Genomic DNA, 20,638 nt, shown 5'->3' on the forward strand with positions numbered 1-20,638 from the left:
GGATCAAGGATGTCTCAGAGAGGGTGCAGAATGTTCTCACGGGGGAGAGGGACCAGAAAGAGGTCATTGTCCACATTGGAACCAATGACGTAGGAAGGGAAAAGATTGAGATTCTGAAGGGAGATTACAGAGAGTTAGGCAGGAATTTAAAAAGGAGGTCCTCAAGGGTAGTAATATCTGGATTACTCCCAGTGCTACGAGCTAGTGAGGGCAGGAATAGGAGGATAGAGCAGATGAATGCATGGCTGAGGAGCTGGTGTATGAGAGAAGGACTCACATTTTTGGATCATTGGAATCTCTTTTTTGGGGTAGAAGTGACCTGTACAAGAAGGACGGATTGCACCTAAATTGGAAGGGGACTAATATACTGGCAGGGAAATTTGCTAGAGCTGCTTGGGAGGATTTAAATGAGTACGGTGGGGGGGTGTGAGGAAAGAGATCAATCTGAGAACAGAGGTGAGTCAAACAGTCAGGGCAGGTTGGGACAAGGTAGGACTAATAAATTAAACTGCACTTATTTCAATGCGAGGGGCCTAACAGGGAAGGCAGATGAACTCAGGGCATGGTTAGGAACATGGGACTGGGATATCATAGCAATTTCAGAAACATGGCTCAGGGATGGCCAAGACTGGCAGCTTAATGTTCCAGGATACAAATGCTACAGGAAGGATAGAAAGGGAGGCAAGAGTGGAGGGGGAATGACATTTTTGATAAGGGATAGCATTACAGCTGTGATAAGGGAGGATATTCATGGAAATACATCCAGGGAAGTTATTTGGGTGGAACTGAGAAATAAGAAAGGGATGATCACCTTATTGGGATTGTATTATAGACCCCCCAATAGTCAGAGAGAAATTGAGAAACAAACTTGTAAGGCGATCTCAGCTATCTGTAAGAATAATATGGTAGTTACGGTAGGGGATTTTATCTTTCCAAACATCGACTGGGACTGCCATAGTGTTAAAGGTTGAGATAGAGAGGAATTTCTTAAGTGTGCACAAGACAATTTTCTGATTCAGTGTGTGGATGTATCGACTAGAGAAGGTGCAAAGGTTGACCTACTCTTGGGAAATAAGGCAGGGCAGGTGACTGAGGTGTCAGTGGGGGAGCACTTGGGGGCCAGTGACTATAATTCTATTTGTTTTAAAATAGTGATGGAAAAGGATAGACCAGATCTAAAAGTTGAAGTTCTAAATTGGAGAAAGGCCAATTTTGACGGTATTAAGCAAGAACTTTCCAAAGCTGATTGGGGGCAGATGTTTGCAGGTAAAGGGACGGCTGGAAAATGGGAAGCCTTCAGAAATGAGATAATGAGAATCCAGAGAAAGTATATTCCTGTTAGGGTGAAAGGAAAGGCTGGTAGGTACAGGGAATGCTGGATGACTAAAGAAATTGGGGATTTGGTTAAGAAAAAGAAGGAAGCATATGTCAGGTATAGACAGGATAGATCGAGTGAATCCTTAGAAGAGTATAAAGGAAGTAGGAGTATACTTAAGAGGGAAATCAGGAGGGCAAAAAGGGGACAAGAGATAGCTTTGGCAAATAGAATTAAGGAGAATCCAAAAGGTTTTTTACAAATATATTAAGGACAAAAGGCTAATTAGGGAGAGAATAGGGCCCCTCAAACATCAGCAAGGCGGCCTTTGTGTGGAGCCACAGAAAATGGGGGAGATACTAAATGAACATTTTGCATCAGTATTTACTGTGGAAAAGGATATGGAAGATATAGACTGTAGGAAAATAGATGGTGACATCTTGCAAAATGTCCAGATTACGGAGGAGGAAGTGCTGGATGTCTTGAAACGGTTAAAGGTGGATAAATCACCAGGACCTGATCAGGTGTACCTGAGAACTCTGTGGGAAGTGATTGCTGGGCCTCTTGTTGAGATATTTGTATCATCGATAGTCACAGGTGAGGTGCCGGAAGACTGGAGGTTGGCAAACGTGGTGCCACTGTTTAAGAAGGGTGGTAAGGACAAGGCAGGCAACTATAGACCGGTAAGCCTGACCTCAGTGGTGGGCAAGTTGTTGGAGGGAATCCTGAGGGACAGGATGTACATGTATTTGGAAAGGCAAGGACTGATTAGGGATAGTCAACAAGGCTTTGTGCGTGGGAAATCATGTCTCACAAACTTGATTGAGTTTTTTGAAGAAGTAACAAAGAGGATTGATGAGGGCAGACCGGTAGATGTGATCTATATGGACTTCAGTAAGGCATTTGACAAGGTTCCATGGGAGACTGATTAGCAAGGTTAGATCTCATGGAATACAGGGAGAACTAGCCATTTGGATACAGAACTGGCTCAAAGGTAGAAGACAGAGGGTGGTGGTGGAGGGTTGTTTTTCCAGACTGGAGGCCTGTGACCAGTGGAGTGCCACAAGGATCGGTGCTGAGTCCTCTACTTTTTGTCATTTACATAAATGATTTGGATGTGAGCATAAGAGGTACAGTTAGTAAGTTTGCAGATGACACCAAAGTTGGAGGTGTAGTGGACAGCGAAGAGGATTACCTCAGATTACAACAGGATCTGGACCAGATGGGCCAATGGGCTGAGAAGTGGCAGATGGAGTTTAATTCAGATAAATGTGAGGTGCTGCATTTTGGGAAAGCAAATCTTAGCAGGACTTATACACTTAATGGTAAGGTCCTAGAGAGTGTTGCTGAACAAAGAGACCTTGGAGTACAGGTTCATAGCTCCTTGAAAGTGGAGTCGCAGGTAGATCAAGTGGATGTCAAAGATTTCACAGATCCAGAAGGAGAGCCAGGGAGTTTTGCCCAGTGTCCAATTTACCCCTCAGGTAAAGTCAGTTTGGTATGCTTTCCTTTATTGGTCAGAGTATTGAGTACAGGAGTTGGGAGGTCATGTTGCGGTTGTACAGGACATTGGTTAGGCCACTGTTGGAATATTGCATGCAATTCTGGTCTCCTTCCTATCGGAAAGATGTTGTTAAACTTGAAAGGGTTCAGAAAAGATTTACAAGGATGTTGCCAGGGTTGGAGGATTTGAGCTATATGGAGAGGCTGAACAGGTCAGGGCTGTTTTCCCTGGAGTGTCGGAGGCTGAGGGGTGACCTTATAGAGGTTTACAAAATTATGAGGGGCATGGATAAAGTGAATAGGCAATGACTTTTCCCTGGGGTCGGGGAGTCCAGAACTAGAGGGCATAGGTTTAGGGTGAGAGGGGAAAGATATAAAAGAGACCTAAGGGGCAACCTTTTCACACAGAGGGTGGTACGTGTATGGAATGAGCTGCCAGAGGAAGTGGTGGAGGCTGGTACAATTGCAACATGTAAGAGGCATTTGGATGGGTTTATGAATAGGAAGGGTTTGGAGGGATATGGGCCAGGTGCTGGCAGGTGGGACTAGATTGGGTTGGGATATCTGGTCAGCATGGACAGGTTGGACCGAAGGGTCTGTTTCCATGCTGTACATCTCTATGACTTTATGACTGTAATTCATGTCAGTGCACGATAAACATTACATCGCAGTGTGGATAAGTAACTGCACTGGAGCTTCTCAGTGCAGCTTAATAGGTTTTTTAATTGCAAAAAGACAAGAGCTACATCTTTGTGTTCCGAAGCCACTTTCCAGGTTTGGTTCACTGGGAACAGAGGGGAATGGACAATGACTGATCCCTCAGAATGCTACCAATCAATTCAGTTCAAGGTAATATACTGTGCAGAGATTCCCAGCTTTGAGCTGACCGACAGGAGAGGAATGACCCTTTCTGAGGTTGAGACACAAGACCCCCTCCTCACATGGTCACATCACTTTGTATCCATCAGCTAGATTTATTGACTTAGAGCAAGGTACAGCTTGGGAACTGCTTTAAACTGGTTCTTCTACAGGATCTGGTTAGTGTTTCATTTAGCTCCAGGATGTGCACAGACGTCTTCAGTGGGACAGAAGGAGCGCTGCTCTGTCGGAGGGGTCATTTTTCACGTTTAAACTGTTGGCCTCCTCAAGTGGATGTCAAAGATTCACAGATCCTGAAGGAGAGCCAGGGAGTTTTGCCCAGTGTCCAATTTACCCCTCAGGTAAAGTCAGAAACAAAAACAGGATCTGGTTTTAATCACATTGCTCTCTGTGGGAACACGCTGTGCACAATTGGGTAGCTTAGTTTCCTACATTATAGCAGTGGCCACACTTCAACAAGGACATCATTGATCATGAAGCATTTTCAGACACCAGCCAGTCAGAGAAAACCCCCAAATATTTGGGGATAGACATAACAAAACTGTTTTCAATCATGGGAAACTCCACCAATATGAGGTCGTTACTGCTAAATCGAAAAGGGATTTTGGGGAAACTCTTCTCCAGCCAGAGTAATGAAGTGTATGGAGTTTGCTATCACAGGGAGTCACTGAGATGAATCGTGGGGATCTGGATAAACAGGGATTTGAGGAAGAAAGCAACAGATGGACTTGATTGTGAGGTGAGATGAGGGAGGGCCAGGAGGAGGCTGGTATGAGATAGAAACCGCGGCACACAGGTGCACAGTGTGTTGCTGTGGGCTGTGATTGTGTACGTCAATGGCTGGTAATACTCACCGAGCACAATGAGAAAGGCTTTGGCCGTCTTCACAGGCATGGTGAACAGAGAACATGTGTATTGCCCTTCATCTGACAGAGTCACATCACTGATGTTGATGCTCAGTTCATGCCATGAGGATCGGACCAGCTCAATCCGATTATCCCTCAGAGCTGCAAGAAACACGGGAGACAAAATAACTATTTGTTGTGTTTAGACAAATTAATTAGCAAGAATAACAAATAATAAAGATCCTATTTTTCCTAAACTGCTGAGAAAGTTGACCTTATTGTACAGTGTCAGTTTGTAACACAGATTAAGGAATTAATTTGTATGCTCACAGCACCAGCTCCTCTCAGGCAGCTGCTGTCATTGGAATTATGGAAAGGTATTCTCAGTCTTTCTAGTGACAAAGGTCGATTAAAATTGATCATTAATCTGAACATTGCTGCTATCACAATGAGGCCTTTTTTATTCACTATTTCTGGAATAATAGCCACTGTTAATCCATCAACTCCCCCCTGACACAAGCAGCTTTAGACAGAATGTTCTTACTTTGACTATTGCTTCATGAATTGATGTCCAAAATAATACGCTTTCCCTTCCTTGGCCCAAGCAGCCACATTCCCCAGGCACAGGCAAATGTTTTAGGAGGGAGTTGACCAATGCTGTCCGATAGAAACCATGGCCTAAAGTCAGTGTGGGTCCATCTCCCTTTATCTCTGGCCTTTGTACAATGGTGCTCTCTCATCGGAAGAGCATGGCTACAGCCAGCACACTTTCCAAGTTGCCTGCAGCTACAAGGGGCTGGAATGCATAGTTAACATTTTAATGTGAACACTTTACTTTATAAACGCACTATGTACTGTTTGTCTTAGATAGAGTCATAGAGAGGTACAGCATGGAAACAGACCCTTCGGTTCAACTTGTCCGTGCCGACCAGATATGCTACGTTAATCTAGACCCATTTGCCAGCATCTGGCCCATATCCCTCCAAACCCTTCCTATTCATATACCCATCCAGATGCCTCTTAAATGTTGCAATTGTACCAGCCTCCACCACATCCTCTGGCAGCTCATTCATACCCGTACCACACTCTGCGTGAAAACGTTGCCCCTTAGGTCCCTTTTAAATTTTTCCCCTCTCACCCTAAACATATGCCTCTAGTTCTGGACTCCCTCACTCTAGGGAAAAGACTTTGTCTATTTACCCTATCCATGCCCCTCATAATTTTATAAACCTCTATAAGCTCACTCCCTCAGCCTCCGACCCCCCAGCCTGTTCAGCTTCTCCCTATAGCTCAGATCCTCCAACCCTGGCAACATCCTTGTAAATCTTTTCTGAACCTTTTCAAGTTTCACAACATCTTTCCGATAGGAAGGAGACCAGAATTGCACGCAGTATTCCAACAGTGGCCTAACCAATGTCCTGTACAGCTGCAACATGACCTCCCAACTCCTGTACTCAATGGTTTGTGTGCCTTTAAAACAGGGAACACTTGTTTCAATTTGCAAAATGGTAATAGAACCTATCAAAAAGGAAATTAAACCAAAGATACTGGATTTATAATGCACCCCAATCACAGGAGGGGCCTATTGCTGATGGACACCCCCTTACTCCCTCTCTATGGGAATGCATCGAACAGAAAAGGGGCAGAAGAGAAACCTGATCATCAATTTCTTAACGTGACAATTAATAAACATTCTGAATATGGTCATTAACCTCAAATGACAAGGACAGGTGGAGTCAGCAGATCATAAAACATACAGTGCCCTCAGCTGTGTTCAGAGGGACATGGGCTACAGAGCAGGGAGGTGATATCGACCTTCTCCAACATCCTTGTTCAACCTCCCCTGGAATATTGGGTTGAGTTGTGGACACTATTATAGGAGAGATGCAACTGCATCAGGAAGAAAGAGCAGCAGTGATTTACAAGACTGGTTCCAGGGTTGATGAACTTCAGTGATGAGGATAGATTGAAGAGTTTGGGACAGTTCTTCCTGGAGAGGAGGAGGCAGAGAGGAGGTCTGATAGAGCTTTTCAAATTCAAGATCATGGGCTGGACAGAGTAGATCAGGAAAAGCTGTTCCCACTCATAAACGATCAAAAGCAAGTGGGGCATAAATCATAGGATCCCTATTGTGTGGAAACAGGATGTTGGCCCCAACATGTCCACCCAGACCCATTTTCTTACTACTCGACATTTACCCCTGATGAATGCACCTTAACTGGCACATCCCTGAACACTCTGGGTAATTTAGCATGGCCAATCCACCCTAACCTGCGCATCTTTGTGACAGTGGGAGGAAACCCACATAGACACGGGGAGAATGTGCAAACTCCTCACAGACAGTCACCTGAGGCTGGAATCGAACCCAGGTCCCTGGTGCTGTGAGGCAGCAGTGCTAACCACTGAGCCAGCGTGCCGCCCATATAAAGTGATGTGTAAAAAGCTTTTTCACCCAGCAAGCTTAGGGCCTGGAATGTGTTGCCTGGAGGTGTGGTGGAGGCAGGTTCCATTGAAGCGTTCAAGAGGGGCACTGGATGGTTATTGGGATAGAAATGGTATGTGGGGAATGGGGAAAGACAGGAGATTGACAGAAAATAATCAACAAGGTGGGAGGTGAGGGTCACCACTAGTGTCCCTGCTACTGATCTACGGGAAGTGCACCCAACTCCAGCTCCTCGAAAACCACATTAGGGAATTGGAGCTGGTGCTGGATGAACTTCTGATCATCCGGGACGCTGAGGGGGTTATTGAGAGGAGTTACAGGGAGATAGTCACACCTCAGGTACAGGAAAAAGGTAGATAGGTTACTGTCAGAGGATGGATAAGGAACCGGCAGACAGTGCAGAGATCCCCTGTGGCTGTTCCCCACAATAACAAGTATATTGTTTTGGATATTTTTGGGGGAGGGGGAGCTTACCTGGGATAAGCCATGGGGCACTGCTCTCTGGCACAGTGTCTGTCCCTGTTGCTCAGAAGGGAAGCGGGGGAGAGGAGCAGAGCATTAGTCATTAGGGATTCCATAGATAGGGGGACAGATGGAAGATTCTGTGGGAATGAGAGAGTCTCACCATTGGTGTGTTTCCTCCCAGGTGCCAGGGTTTGTGATGTCTCTGATTGTGTTTTTGGGATCTTTGAGGGGGAGGGGGAGCAGCCCCAAGTCATGGTCCACCAAGAGGCAACAATGATATAGATAGGAAGAGAGGTGGGGATTCAAGGCAGAGCTAGGGTGGAAGCTTAGAGCTAGAACAGAGTTGTTATTTCTGGTTCGTTGCCCATACCATGTGCTAGCGAGATAAGGAATAGGGAGAGAGAGAGAGAGAGAGAGAGCAGTTGAACACATGGCTGCAAGGATGGTGCAGGAGGGAGGGTTTTGGATTCCTGGATAATTGGAGCTGATTCTGGAGAAGGTGGGATCTCTACAAACAGGATGGTCTACACCTGAACAGAGGGGTACCAATATCCTGGGGTGGGAAATTTGCTAATGCCCTTCGGGAGGGTTTAAATAATTCAGCAGGGGGGATGGGAACCTGAATTGTAGTTCGAGTGTACAGGAGGTTGAGAGGAGTGAGGTCAGAAATTAGGTTTCAATGTTGTAAGAAGGCACTGGCAAGCAAGACATTGGTTTGAAGTGTGTCTACCTCAATACCAGGAGCATCTGGAATAAAGTGGGTATACTTGGAGCGTGGATTGGTACCTGGGACTTCGATGTTGTGGTCATTTCGGAGACTTGGATAGAGCAGGGACAGGAATCGTTGTTGTAGATTCCAGGATTTAGATGTTTAAATAAGAACAGAGAAGGTGGTAAAAGAGGGAACGTGTGGCATTGTTAGTCAAAGACAGTATTACGATGGCAGAAAGGATGTTTGAGGACTCATCCAGGGAGGTAGTATGGGCTGAGGTTAGAAACAGGAAAGGAGAGGTCACCCTGTTGGGAGCTTTCTCTGAATAGTTCCAGAGATGTTGAGGAAGGGATAGTAAAGATGATTCTCAATAGGAATGTGAGTAACAGGGTAGTTGCTATGGGGTCTTTAACTTTCCAAATATTGACTGGGAATACTATACTATAATACTATACTTTAGATAGGTCAATTTTTGTCCAATGTGTGCAGGAGAGTTTCCTGACACAGTATGTAGATAAGGGGCAAGGTCACATTGGATTTGGTACATTGTAATGAACCCGGCCAGGTGTTAGATTTGAGGTAGGTGAGCACTTTGGTGATAGTGACCACAATTCGGTTATGTTTACTTTAGTGATGGAAAGGGATAGGTATATAGCGCAGGGCAAGAGTTATAGCTGGGGAAAGGTAATTATGATGTGATTAGGCAAGACTTAGGATGCATGGGATGGGGAAGGAAACTGCAGGGGATGGGCTTAATTGAAACGTGGATCTTATTCAAGGAACAGCTACTGCGTGTCCTTGATAAGTACGTACCGGACAGGCAGGGAGGAAGTTGTCAAGAGAGGGAGTCTAAGTGGTTTATTAAGGAATTTGAATCTCTTGTCGAGAAGAACAAGAAAGTTTATGTTAGGGTGAGATGTGATGGCTCAGTTAGGGAGCTTGAGAGTTACATGTTAGCCAGGAAAGACCGGAAGAGAGCACGAAGATGAGCCAGGAGGGGACATGAGAAGTCGTTGGCAAATAGGATCAACAAAAACCCTAAGGCTTTTATAGATATATCAGGAATAAATGAATGACTAGAGAAAGATTAGGTAAAAACAATGGCTGCAGATGCTGGAAACCAGATTCTGGATTAGTGGTGCTGGAAGAGCACAGCAGTTCAGGCAGCATCAGATTAGGGCCAGTCAAGGATAACAGTGGGAAGTTTTGCATGGAGTCAGAGGAGACAGAAGAAGCTCTAAATGAATATTTTTTGTCAGTATTCACACTGGAAAAAGACAATGTTGTCAAGGAGAATACTGAGACACAGGCTATGAGACTATCTGGGATTGAGGTTCACAAGGAGGAGGTGTGAGCAATTCTGGAAATTGTAAAAATAGATAAGTCCCCTGGGCCAGATAGGATTTATCCTAGGATTCTCTGGGAAGCCAGGGAGGAGATTGTTGAGCCTTTGGCTTTGATCTTTATGTCATCATTGTCTACAGGAATAGTGTCAGAAAACTAGAGGATAGCAAATATTGTCCCCTTGTTCAAGAAGGGGAGTAGAGACAACCCCGGTAATTATAGACCAGTGAGCCTGACGTCAGTTGTTGATAACGTGTTGGGAAAGGTTATAAGAGATAGGATTTATAATCATCTAGAAAGGAATGTGTGTCGATTAGGGATAGTCAATACGGTTTTATGAAGGGTAGGTTGTGCCTCACAAACCTTATTGAGTTCTTTGAGAAGGTGACCAAACAGGTGGATGAGGGTAAAGCGGTTGATGTGGTGTATATGGATTTCAGTAAGGTGTTTGATAAGGTTCCCCACAGTAGGCTATTGCAGAAAATACGGAGGCATGGGATTGAAAGTGATTTAGCGGTTTGGATCAGGAATTGGCTAGCCGAAAGAAGACAGAGAGTGGTGGTTGATGGGAAATGTTCATCCTGGAGTACAGTTACTAGTGGTGTAACGCAAGGACCGGTTTTGGGTCCACTGGTGTTTGTCATTTTTATAAATGACCTGGATGAGGGCATAGAAGGATGGGTTAGTAAATTTGCGTATATACTAAAGTTGGTGGAGTTGCTGATAGTGCCAAAGGATGTTGTAGGTTACAGAGAGACATAGATAATCTGCAGAGCTGGGCTGAGAGGTGGCAAATGGAGTTTAATGCAGAAAAGTGTGAGGTGATTCACTTTGGAAGGAGTAACAGGAATGCAGAGTACTGGGCTAATGGTAAGATTATTGTTAGTGGAGATGAACAGAGTGATTAGATCTTGGTATCCATGCATATAGATCCTTGAAAGTTGCCACCCAGGCTAATGGGGTTGTTAAGAAGGCATACAGTGTGTTAGCTTTTATTAGTGGGGGGATTGAGTTTTGGAACCATGAGGTCATGCTGCGGCTGTACAAAACTCTGGTGCGGCTACACTTAGAATATTGCATGCAGTTCTGGTCACCGCATAACAGGGAGGATGTGGAAGCTTTGGAAAGCATTCAGAGGAGATTTACCAGGATGTTGCCTGGTATGGGCGGAAGGTCTTACGAGGAAAGACTGAGGGACTTGAGGTTGTTTTCGTGAGAGAGAAGGTTGAGAGGTGACTTAATTGAGATATATAAGATAATCAGAGGGTTAGATAGGGTGGACAGGGAGGGCCTTTTTCCTCAGATGATGATGGTTAGCATTGGGGGACATAGCTTTAAATTGAGGGGTGATAGATATAGGACAGGTGTCACAGGTAGTTTCTTTACTCAGAGAGTACTAGGGGCGTGGAATACCCTGCCTGCAACAGTAGTAGACTCGCCAACTGTAAGGGCATTTAAATGGTCATTGGATAGACATATGGATGAGAATGGAAAAGTGTGGGTTAGATGGACTTTAGATTGGTTTCACAGGTCGGCACAATATCGAAGGCTGAAGGGCCTGTACTGCACTGTAACGGTCTATCTTCTAGGTGCAGGGACAATGGGCTGAATGGCCTGCACTGTAAAAATTCTGTAATCAGATGTTGCCATGGCAATGATACTGTAACCACAGATGGACATTACAATGTGAGGTTGCTCACGGTTGAAGTTGCTCACATGGTGTAGACCTCCTTCAGAAATCTCATCCTCTATTTGGTAACCCAGGCAACAAAGCACTTGCTATGATTGGCCTGTGCTCCCAGCAGCAAACTATCAGAAAGCTGTGGGGATTTACTTTGGACAAGGAGGCCAGTCAGCACACTGGCTGGCAGGGAGATGGCCAGACCAATCATATCTTTCCTCTTGCTCTGGAGCTGTGTTGGTTACAGCATTGCAAGGACAGAAAGAAATGATTTTTCTGTGTTGTGAGGTTTCTGCCTTTTCAAGCAGTGAGTTCCACATTCCCACCATCCTGCCATCCAAAGGGTTTGAACTTCTGTCATCAGTTTGCTTCACAGGATCAGCAAAACACTCAGTAAAATCTTTACAAACGGACAAACGGGTGACATTCATCAACCCTCCCTGCTAACCCTTGCAGCTGTATAAACCGTTAGTTCGACCACAGTTGGAGTTACTGTGTGCAGGTCTGGTCACAGCATTCTAGGAAGAATGTGGAGGCTTTGGAGAGGGTGAGAAAGAGGTTTACCAGGATGTTGTCTGGATTGGAGAGTATTAGGTATAGGGAGGGGTCGGACAAACTTGGATTGTTTTCACTGGAAAGTTGAAGGTTGAAGGGGGACTGGAGAGAGGTGTATAAAATAATGATAGGTGGATAGGCGGAGTCTGTTTCCCAGAGTGGAAATCTCAAATACTGGAGGGCATAGGTTGAAGGTGACAGGGGGAAAGTTTAAAGGAGATGTGCGAGGCAAGTTTTTTTACATAGAGGGTGGTTGATGTCTGGAACACACTGCAGGGGGAGCTGGGAGAAGCAGATATCATAGCAACGTTTAATAGGCATTTAGACAGACACATGAAAATTCAAAGAATAGAGGGCTATGGACCACATGCAGACCTATGAGATTGGTTTAGAATAGCATCATGGTCAGCACAAACATGGTGGGCTGAAGGGCCTGGTCCTGTGCTGTTCTATATTCTTGGAAAATACAGCCATGTTGGTCAGAGGAAACCGTTCAACAATCCATGCTCTCGGGCCTTGGTTTATCCAAAGCTTTCCAAATGAAGATTTCAACAGTCCCTCACACTGGCTTTGAGAAACGTTCCTACCCCTGAGGGAAAGCAGACTGGCCTGGAGTTACTGAGCCTGTGTCTTTCTCCTGTCAGACAGTGATCACCTTCTCGGCAGCCTGGGAATACAAGAGAGAACGGAAAGATCCCTGTCAGAGCGTCCGCTCTTGCTTCATCCCTGACAATTCGAGGACACACTCCATCTAGTCCTGGACAACCAAATATATTTAGCCCTTTACACTTCTCTATCACCAGACACGTGAAACTCAAGATTTCTCACTCAGATTATTAATTAAGCACAAGGCATTGTTACGTTGGAGAACAATCAATTCAGAGGAGCTTCACTTTATCAATCCGTGCTGTCCCTGTCCCTGGGAGTGTTTGATGGGGGACAGTGTAGAGAGAGCTTTACTCTGTATCTAACCCCATGCTGTCCCTGTCCCTGGGAGTGTTTGATGGGGGACAGTGTAGAGAGAGCTTTACTCTGTATCTAACCCCGTGCTGTCCCTGTCCCTGAGAGTGTTTGATGGGGGACAGTGTAGAGGGAGCTTTACTCTGTATCTAACCCCACGCTGTCCCTGTCCCTGGGAGTGTTTGATGGGGGACAGTGTAGAGGGACCTTTACTCTGTATCTAACCCCGTGCTGTCCCTGTCCCTGAGAGTGTTTGATGGGGACAGTGTAGAGGGACCTTTACTCTGTATCTAACCCCGTGCTGTCCCTGTCCTGGGAGTGTTTGATGGGGACAGTGTAGAGGGACTTTTACTCTGTATCTAACCCCGTGCTGTCCCTGTCCTGGGAGGTTTTGATGGGGACAGTGTAGAGGGACCTTTACTCTGTATCTAACCCCATGCTGTCCCTGTTCTGGGAGGTTTTGATGGGGACAGTGTAGAGGGAGCTTTACTCTGTATCTAACCCAGTGCTGTCCTGTCCTGGGAGTGTCTGATGGGGGACAGTGTAGAGGGACTTTTACTCTGTATCTAACCCCGTGCTGTCCCTGTCCTGGGAGGTTTTGATGGGGACAGTGTAGAGAGAGCTTTACTCTGTATCTAACCCCATGCTGTCCCTGTTCTGGGAGGTTTTGATGGGGACAGTGTAGAGAGAGCTTTACTCTGTATCTAACCCCGTGCTGTCCCTGTCCTGGGAGGTTTTGATGGGGACAGTGTAGAGGGACCTTTACTCTGTATCTAACCCCGTGCTGTCCCTGTCCCTGAGAGTGTTTGATGGGGACAGTGTAGAGGGACCTTTACTCTGTATCTAACCCCGTGCTGTCCCTGTCCCTGAGAGTGTTTGATGGGGACAGTGTAGAGGGACCTTTACTCTGTATCTAACCCCGTGCTGTCCCTGTCCCTGAGAGTGTTTGATGGGGACAGTGGAGTGGGAGCTTTACTCTGTATCTAACCCCGTGCTGTCCCTGTCCTGGGAGTGTTTGATGGGGGACAGTGTAGAGGGAGCTTTACTCTGTATCTAACCCAGTGCTGTCCAGTCCTGGGAGTGTCTGATGGGGGACAGTGTAGAGGGAGCTTTACTCTGTATCTAATCCCACGCTGTCCCTGTCCTGGGAGTGTTTGATGGGGACAGTGTAGAGGGACCTTTACTCTGTATCTAACCCCATGCTGTCCCTTTCCTGGGAGGTTTTGATGGGGACAGTGTAGAGGGAGCTTTACTCTGTATCTAACCCCATGCTGTCCCTGTTCTGGGAGGTTTTGATGGGGACAGTGTAGAGGGAGCTTTACTCTGTATCTAACCCAGTGCTGTCCTGTCCTGGGAGTGTCTGATGGGGGACAGTGTAGAGGGAGCTTTACTCTGTATCTAACCCCACGCTGTCCCTGTCCTGGGAGTGTTTGATGGGGGACAGTGTAGAGAGAGCTTTACTCTGTATCTAACCTTGTGCTGTCCCTGTCCTGGGAGTGTTTGATGGGGGACAGTGTAGAGAGAGCTTTACTCTGTATCTAACCCCATGCTGTCCCTGTCCTGGGAGTGTTTGATGGGTCAGTGCAGAGGAAGCTTTACTCTGTATCTAACCGCGTGCTGTCCTTGCCCTGGGAGTGTTTGATGGGGACAGTGTAGAGGGAGCTTTACTCTGTATCTAACCCAGTGCTGTCCAGTCCTGGGAGTGTCTGATGGGGGACAGTGTAGAGGGAGCTTTACTCTGTATCTAATCCCACGCTGTCCCTGTCCTGGGAGTGTTTGATGGGGACAGTGTAGAGGGAGCTTTACTCTGTATCTAACCCCATGCTGTCCCTGTTCTGGGAGGTTTTGATGGGGACAGTGTAGAGGGAGCTTTACTCTGTATCTAACCCAGTGCTGTCCTGTCCTGGGAGTGTCTGATGGGGGACAGTGTAGAGGGAGCTTTACTCTGTATCTAACCCCACGCTGTCCCTGTCCTGGGAGTGTTTGATGGGGGACAGTGTAGAGAGAGCTTTACTCTGTATCTAACCTTGTGCTGTCCCTGTCCTGGGAGTGTTTGATGGGGGACAGTGTAGAGAGAGCTTTACTCTGTATCTAACCCCATGCTGTCCCTGTCCTGGGAGTGTTTGATGGGTCAGTGCAGAGGAAGCTTTACTCTGTATCTAACCGCGTGCTGTCCTTGCCCTGGGAGTGTTTGATGGGGACAGTGTAGAGGGAGTCTTACTTGCAGTTTGAAAGAGTAGAGGTAGCTTTAATCAGATTCTAGCCCCATACTGTAACAGATTAAATTGGAACGTTCCCCATCTCAAGCAGAAAGGTGTCTCAGCAGATGTATACCTGAGGGGTGAGTCTGTGGAAATAACTTGAGTGTGTTTAATAAAGGCTATGGTCAAACTGGAATAATCAAAATGCTGCTAAACCTTCCTGCTGAATGTTTAAACAATACCACTGAAACAACGTTTGAAAGTCCCAAGGCTTGTTCAGGAATATAAAAGTTTTAAAAATGAGTTTAATCTTTAAGAGCTTCCTCTTCTATGAGTAATGGGAGACAATGAATTTAAAGTGTTAAAGTTCCGTTTGTGTTGGAGGATCTTTGCTGGAAACATATTGAGTTATTATTTAAACGGTATATCTTCAGCTCCCCTACAAGGTTAATGAGATTCTCCTTTTGAATAGACACTTTTCGATGCCAAACTGCAGCTTTGACCAGTCTTCTTTGGTATCGAGATCTTGTTCCTGTTCAAACATCCCCAGCTATGGGCTGGGCATGAGGGTCTCCAAATCTGAGGCTGTACTGAGGATGTACTGAGACTGTACTGAGGGTGTACTCACACTGTACTGAGACTGTACTGAGGGTGTACTGACACTGTACTGAGACTGTACTGAGGGTGTACTGAGACTGTACTGAGGGTGTACTCACGCTGTACTGAGACTGTACTGAGGGTGTACTGAGGGTGTACTGACACTGTACTGAGACTGTACTGAGGGTGTACTGAGGGTGTATTGGGCCTGTACTAAGACTGTACTGAGGCTGTACTGAGACTGTTCTGAGACTGTACTGAGGGTGTACTGAGGGTGTACTGAGGCTGTACTGAGGTTGTACTAAGACTGAACTGAGGCTATACTGAGGGTGTACTGAGGCTGTACTGAGGGTGTACTGACGTTGTACTGAGACTGTACTGGAGGTATACTGAGGGTGTACTTAGGCTGTACTGAGGGTGTACTGAGGCTGTACTGAGACTGTACTGAGGGTGTACTGAGACTGTACTAAGGCTGTACTGGGGGTGTACTGAGGCTGTACTAAGACTGAACTGCGGCTATACTGAGACTGTACTGAGGGTGTACTGAGGCTGTACTGATGTTGTACTGAGACTGTACTGATGTTGTACTGAGACTGTACTGAGGGTGTACTGAGGCTGTACTGATGTTGTACTGAGACTGTACTGATGTTGTACTGAGACTGTACTGAGGGTGTACTGAGGCTGTACTAAGACTGTACTGAGGGTGTACTGACGTTGTACTGAGACTGTACTGGAGGTATACTGAGGGTGTACTTAGGCTGTACTGAGGGTGTACTGAGGCTGTACTGAGACTGTACTGAGGGTGTACTGAGGCTGTACCGAGACTGTACTGGGGGTGTACTGAGGCTGTACTAAGACTGAACTGCGGCTATACTGAGACTGTACTGAGGGTGTACTGAGGCTGTACTGATGTTGTACTGAGACTGTACTGATGTTGTACTGAGACTGTACTGAGGGTGTACTGAGGCTGTACTGATGTTGTACTGAGACTGTACTGATGTTGTACTGAGACTGTACTGAGGGTGTACTGAGGCTGTACTAAGACTGTACTGAGGCTGTACTGAGGGTGTACTGAGGCTGTACAAAGACTGTAATGAGGCTATACTGAGGGTGTACTGAGGCTGTACTAAGACTGAACTGCGGCTATACTGAGACTGTACTGAGGGTGTACTGAGGCTGTACTGATGTTGTACTGAGACTGTACTGAGGGTGTACTGAGGCTGTACGAAGACTGTACTGAGGCTGTACTGAGGGTGTACTGAGGCTGTACTGAGACTGTACTGAGGGTGTACTGAGGCTGTACTGAGGCTGTACTAAGACTATAATGAGGCTATACTGAGAGTGTACTGAGGCTGTACTAAGCCTATACTGAGGGTGTACTGAGACTGTACTGAGGGTGTACTGAGGCTGTACTAAGACTTACTGAGGCTGTACTAAGACTTACTGAGGCTGTACTAAGACTGTACTGAGGCTGTGGTGAGACTGTACTGAGGGTATACTGAGACGGTACTGAGGGTGTACTGAGGCTGTACTGAAACTGTACTGTGACTGTACTGAGACTGAACTGAGGGTGTACTGAAACTGCACTGAGACTGTACTGAGGGTGTACTGAGGCTGTACTGAGGGTGTACTGAGCTGTACTGACTCTGTACTGAGGCTGTACTTCGACTGTATTGACGGTGTACTGTTTGTACTAAGACTGTACCGAGGCTGTACTGAGACTGTACTGAGGGTGTACTGAGGCTGTTCTGAGGTTGTACTAACACTGTACTGAGGCTGTACTAAGACTGTACTGAGGGTGTACTGAGGATGTACTAAGAGTGTACTGAGGGTGTACTGAGGCTGTACTGAGACTGTACTGAGTGTGTACTGATGGTGTATTGAGGGTGTACTGAGGCTGTACTAAGAGTGTACTGAGACTGTACTGAGGCTGTATTAAGACTGTACTGAGGCTGTACTGAGACTGTACTGTGACTGTACTGAGGGTGTACTAAGGCTGTACTGAGACTGTACTGAGGGTGTACTGAAACTGTACTGAGGCTGTACTGAGGGTGTACTGAGGCTGTACTAAGCCTGTACTGAGGGTGTACTGAGGGTGTACTGAGACTGAACTGAGGGTGTACTGAGGCTGTACTAAGACTTACTGAGGCTGTACTAAGATTGTACTGAGGCTGTGGTGTGACTGTACTGAGGTTGTACTGAAACTGTACTGTGACTGTACTGAGACTGTACTGAGGGTGTACTGAGCTGTACTGAGGCTGTACTGAGCTGTACTGACTCTGTACTAAGACTGTACTGAGAGTGTACTGAGGCTGTACTGAGCTGTACTGACTCTGTACTGAGGGTGTACTGAGGGTGTATTGAGGGTGTATTGAGGCTGTACTAAGAGTGTACTGAGACTGTACTGAGGCTGTATTAAGACTGTACTGAGGCTGTACTGAGACTGTACTGAGGGTGTACTGAGGCTGTTCTGAGGTTGTACTAACACTGTACTGAGGCTGTACTAAGACTGTACTGAGGGTGTACTGAGGATGTACTAAGAGTGTACTGAGGGTGTACTGAGGCTGTACTGAGACTGTACTGAGTGTGTACTGATGGTGTATTGAGGGTGTACTGAGGCTGTACTAAGAGTGTACTGAGACTGTACTGAGGCTGTATTAAGACTGTACTGAGGCTGTACTGAGACTGTACTGTGACTGTACTGAGGGTGTACTAAGGCTGTACTGAGACTGTACTGAGGGTGTACTGAAACTGTACTGAGGCTGTACTGAGGGTGTACTGAGGCTGTACTAAGCCTGTACTGAGGGTGTACTGAGGGTGTACTGAGACTGAACTGAGGGTGTACTGAGGCTGTACTAAGACTTACTGAGGCTGTACTAAGATTGTACTGAGGCTGTGGTGTGACTGTACTGAGGTTGTACTGAAACTGTACTGTGACTGTACTGAGACTGTACTGAGGGTGTACTGAGCTGTACTGAGGCTGTACTGAGCTGTACTGACTCTGTACTAAGACTGTACTGAGAGTGTACTGAGGCTGTACTGAGCTGTACTGACTCTGTACTGAGGGTGTACTGAGGGTGTATTGAGGCTGTACTAAGAGTGTACTGAGACTGTACTGAGGCTGTATTAAGACTGTACTGAGGCTGTACTGAGACTGTACTGTGACTGTACTGAGGGTGTACTAAGGCTGTACTGAGACTGTACTGAGGGTGTACTGAAACTGTAGTGAGGCTGTACTGACGGTGTACTGAGGCTGTACTAAGCCTGTACTGAGGGTGTACTGAGACTGTACTGAGGGTGTACTGAGGCTGTACTAAGACTTACTGAGACTGTACTAAGACTGTACTATGGCTGTGGTGAGACTGTACTGAGGGTGTACTGAGGTTGTACTGAAACTGTACTGTGACTGTACTGAGACTGTACTGAGGGTGTACTGAAACTGTACTGAGACTGTACTGAGGGTGTACTGAGGCTGTACTGAGGGTGTACTGAGCTGTACTGAGGGTGTACTGAGGCTGTACTGAGGCTGTACTGACTCTGTACTAAGACTGTACTGAGATTTACTCAGGCTGTACCGAGACTGTACTGAGAGTGTACTGAGAGTGTACTGAGGCTGTACTGTGCTGTACTGACTCTGTACTGAGGGTGTACTGAGACTGTAATGAGGGTGTACTGAGACTGTATTGAGGGTGTACTGGGACTGTACTGAGGCTGTACTGAGGCTGTACTAAGACTGGACTGAGGCTATATGGAGACTGTACTGAGGGTGTACTGAGACTGTACTGGAGGTGTACTGAGGGTGTACTGAGACTGTATTGATGGTGTACTGAGGGACTGTACTAAGACTGTACTGAGACTGTACTGAGACTGTACTGAGGGTGTACTGAGGCTGTACTGAGGCTGTACTAAGACTGTACTGAGGGTGTATTGAGGATGTACTAAGAGTGTACTGAGGGTGTACTGAGGTTGTACTGAGACTGTACTGAGTGTGTACTGAGGGTGTATTGAGGGTGTACTGAGGCTCTACTAAGAGTGTACTGAGGCTGTACTGAGACCATACTAAGACTGTACTGAGGCTGTACTGAGACTGTACTGAGGGTCTACTGAGGCTGTATTAAGACTGTACTGAGGCTGTACTGAGACTGTACTGAGGGTGTACTAAGGCTGTACTGAGACTGTACTGAGGATGTACTGAGACTGTACTGAGGCAGTACTGAGGATGTACTGAGGCCGTACTAAGCCTGTACTGAGGCTGTACTGAGACTGTACTGAGGGAGTACTGAGGCTGTACTAAGACTGTACTGAGGCTGTACTAAGACTGTACTGAGGCTGTGGTGAGACTGTATTGAGGGTATACTGTGTCTGTACTGAGGGTGTACTTAGGGTGTACTGAGGCTGTACTGAACGTGTACTGTGACTGTACTGAGACTGTACTGAGGCTGTACTAAGACTGTATTGAGGCTGTACTGAGGGTGTACTGAGGCTGTACTGAGGATGTACTGAGACTGTACTGAGGCTGTACTGAGGATGTACTGAGGCCGTACTAAGCCTGTACTGAGGGTGTACTGAGGCTGTACTGAGACTGTACTGAGGGAGTACTGAGGCTGTACTAAGACTGTACTGAGGCTGTACTAAGACTGTACTGAGGCTGTGGTGAGACTGTACTGAGGGTATACTGTGTCTGTACTGAGGGTGTACGTAGGGTGTACTGAGGCTGTACTGAACGTGTACTGTGACTGTACTGAGACTGTACTGAGGCTGTACTAAGACTGTACTGCGGCTGTACTGAGGGTGTACTGAGACTGTACTGAGGATGTACTAAGACTGTTCTGAGGGTGTACTGAGACTGTAGTAAGAGTCTATTGAGACTGTACTGAGGGTGTACTGAGGCTGTACTAAGACTGTACTGCAGCTGTACTGAGGCTGTACTGAGGATGTACTGAGACTGTACTGAGGCTGTACTAAGACTGTACTGAGGGTATACTGAGGCTGTACTGAGACTGTACTAAGACTGTACTGAGGCTGTACTGACTGTGGACTGAGACTGTACTAAGGCTGTACTGTGACTGTATTGAGGGTGTACTGAGGCTGTGCTGAGGCTGTACTAAGACTGTACTGAGGCTGTACTGGGGGTATTC

The 20,638-nt window shown here is 46.5% G+C and overlaps 1 protein-coding gene across 1 annotated transcript in view; it reads right to left on the reverse strand.

Moving 5' to 3' along the window:
* The window catches only part of LOC122554859 (cell adhesion molecule 2-like), an 820,685-nt gene that overhangs the window by 601,178 nt on the left and 198,869 nt on the right, over positions 1–20,638 (reverse strand). Inside the window, exon 3 of the mRNA XM_087992436.1 lies at positions 4,552–4,704. Coding sequence (XP_087848562.1) covers positions 4,552–4,591 — 40 coding nt within the window. The 5' untranslated portion in view covers positions 4,592–4,704. The remainder of the gene's footprint in view (positions 1–4,551; positions 4,705–20,638) is intronic.

The sequence above is a fragment of the Chiloscyllium plagiosum genome, unplaced genomic scaffold (assembly GCF_037043375.1).
Source record: "Chiloscyllium plagiosum isolate Xiang-an unplaced genomic scaffold, Cpla_swu_hap1 HiC_scaffold_12, whole genome shotgun sequence".
Classification (NCBI taxonomy): domain Eukaryota; kingdom Metazoa; phylum Chordata; class Chondrichthyes; order Orectolobiformes; family Hemiscylliidae; genus Chiloscyllium; species Chiloscyllium plagiosum.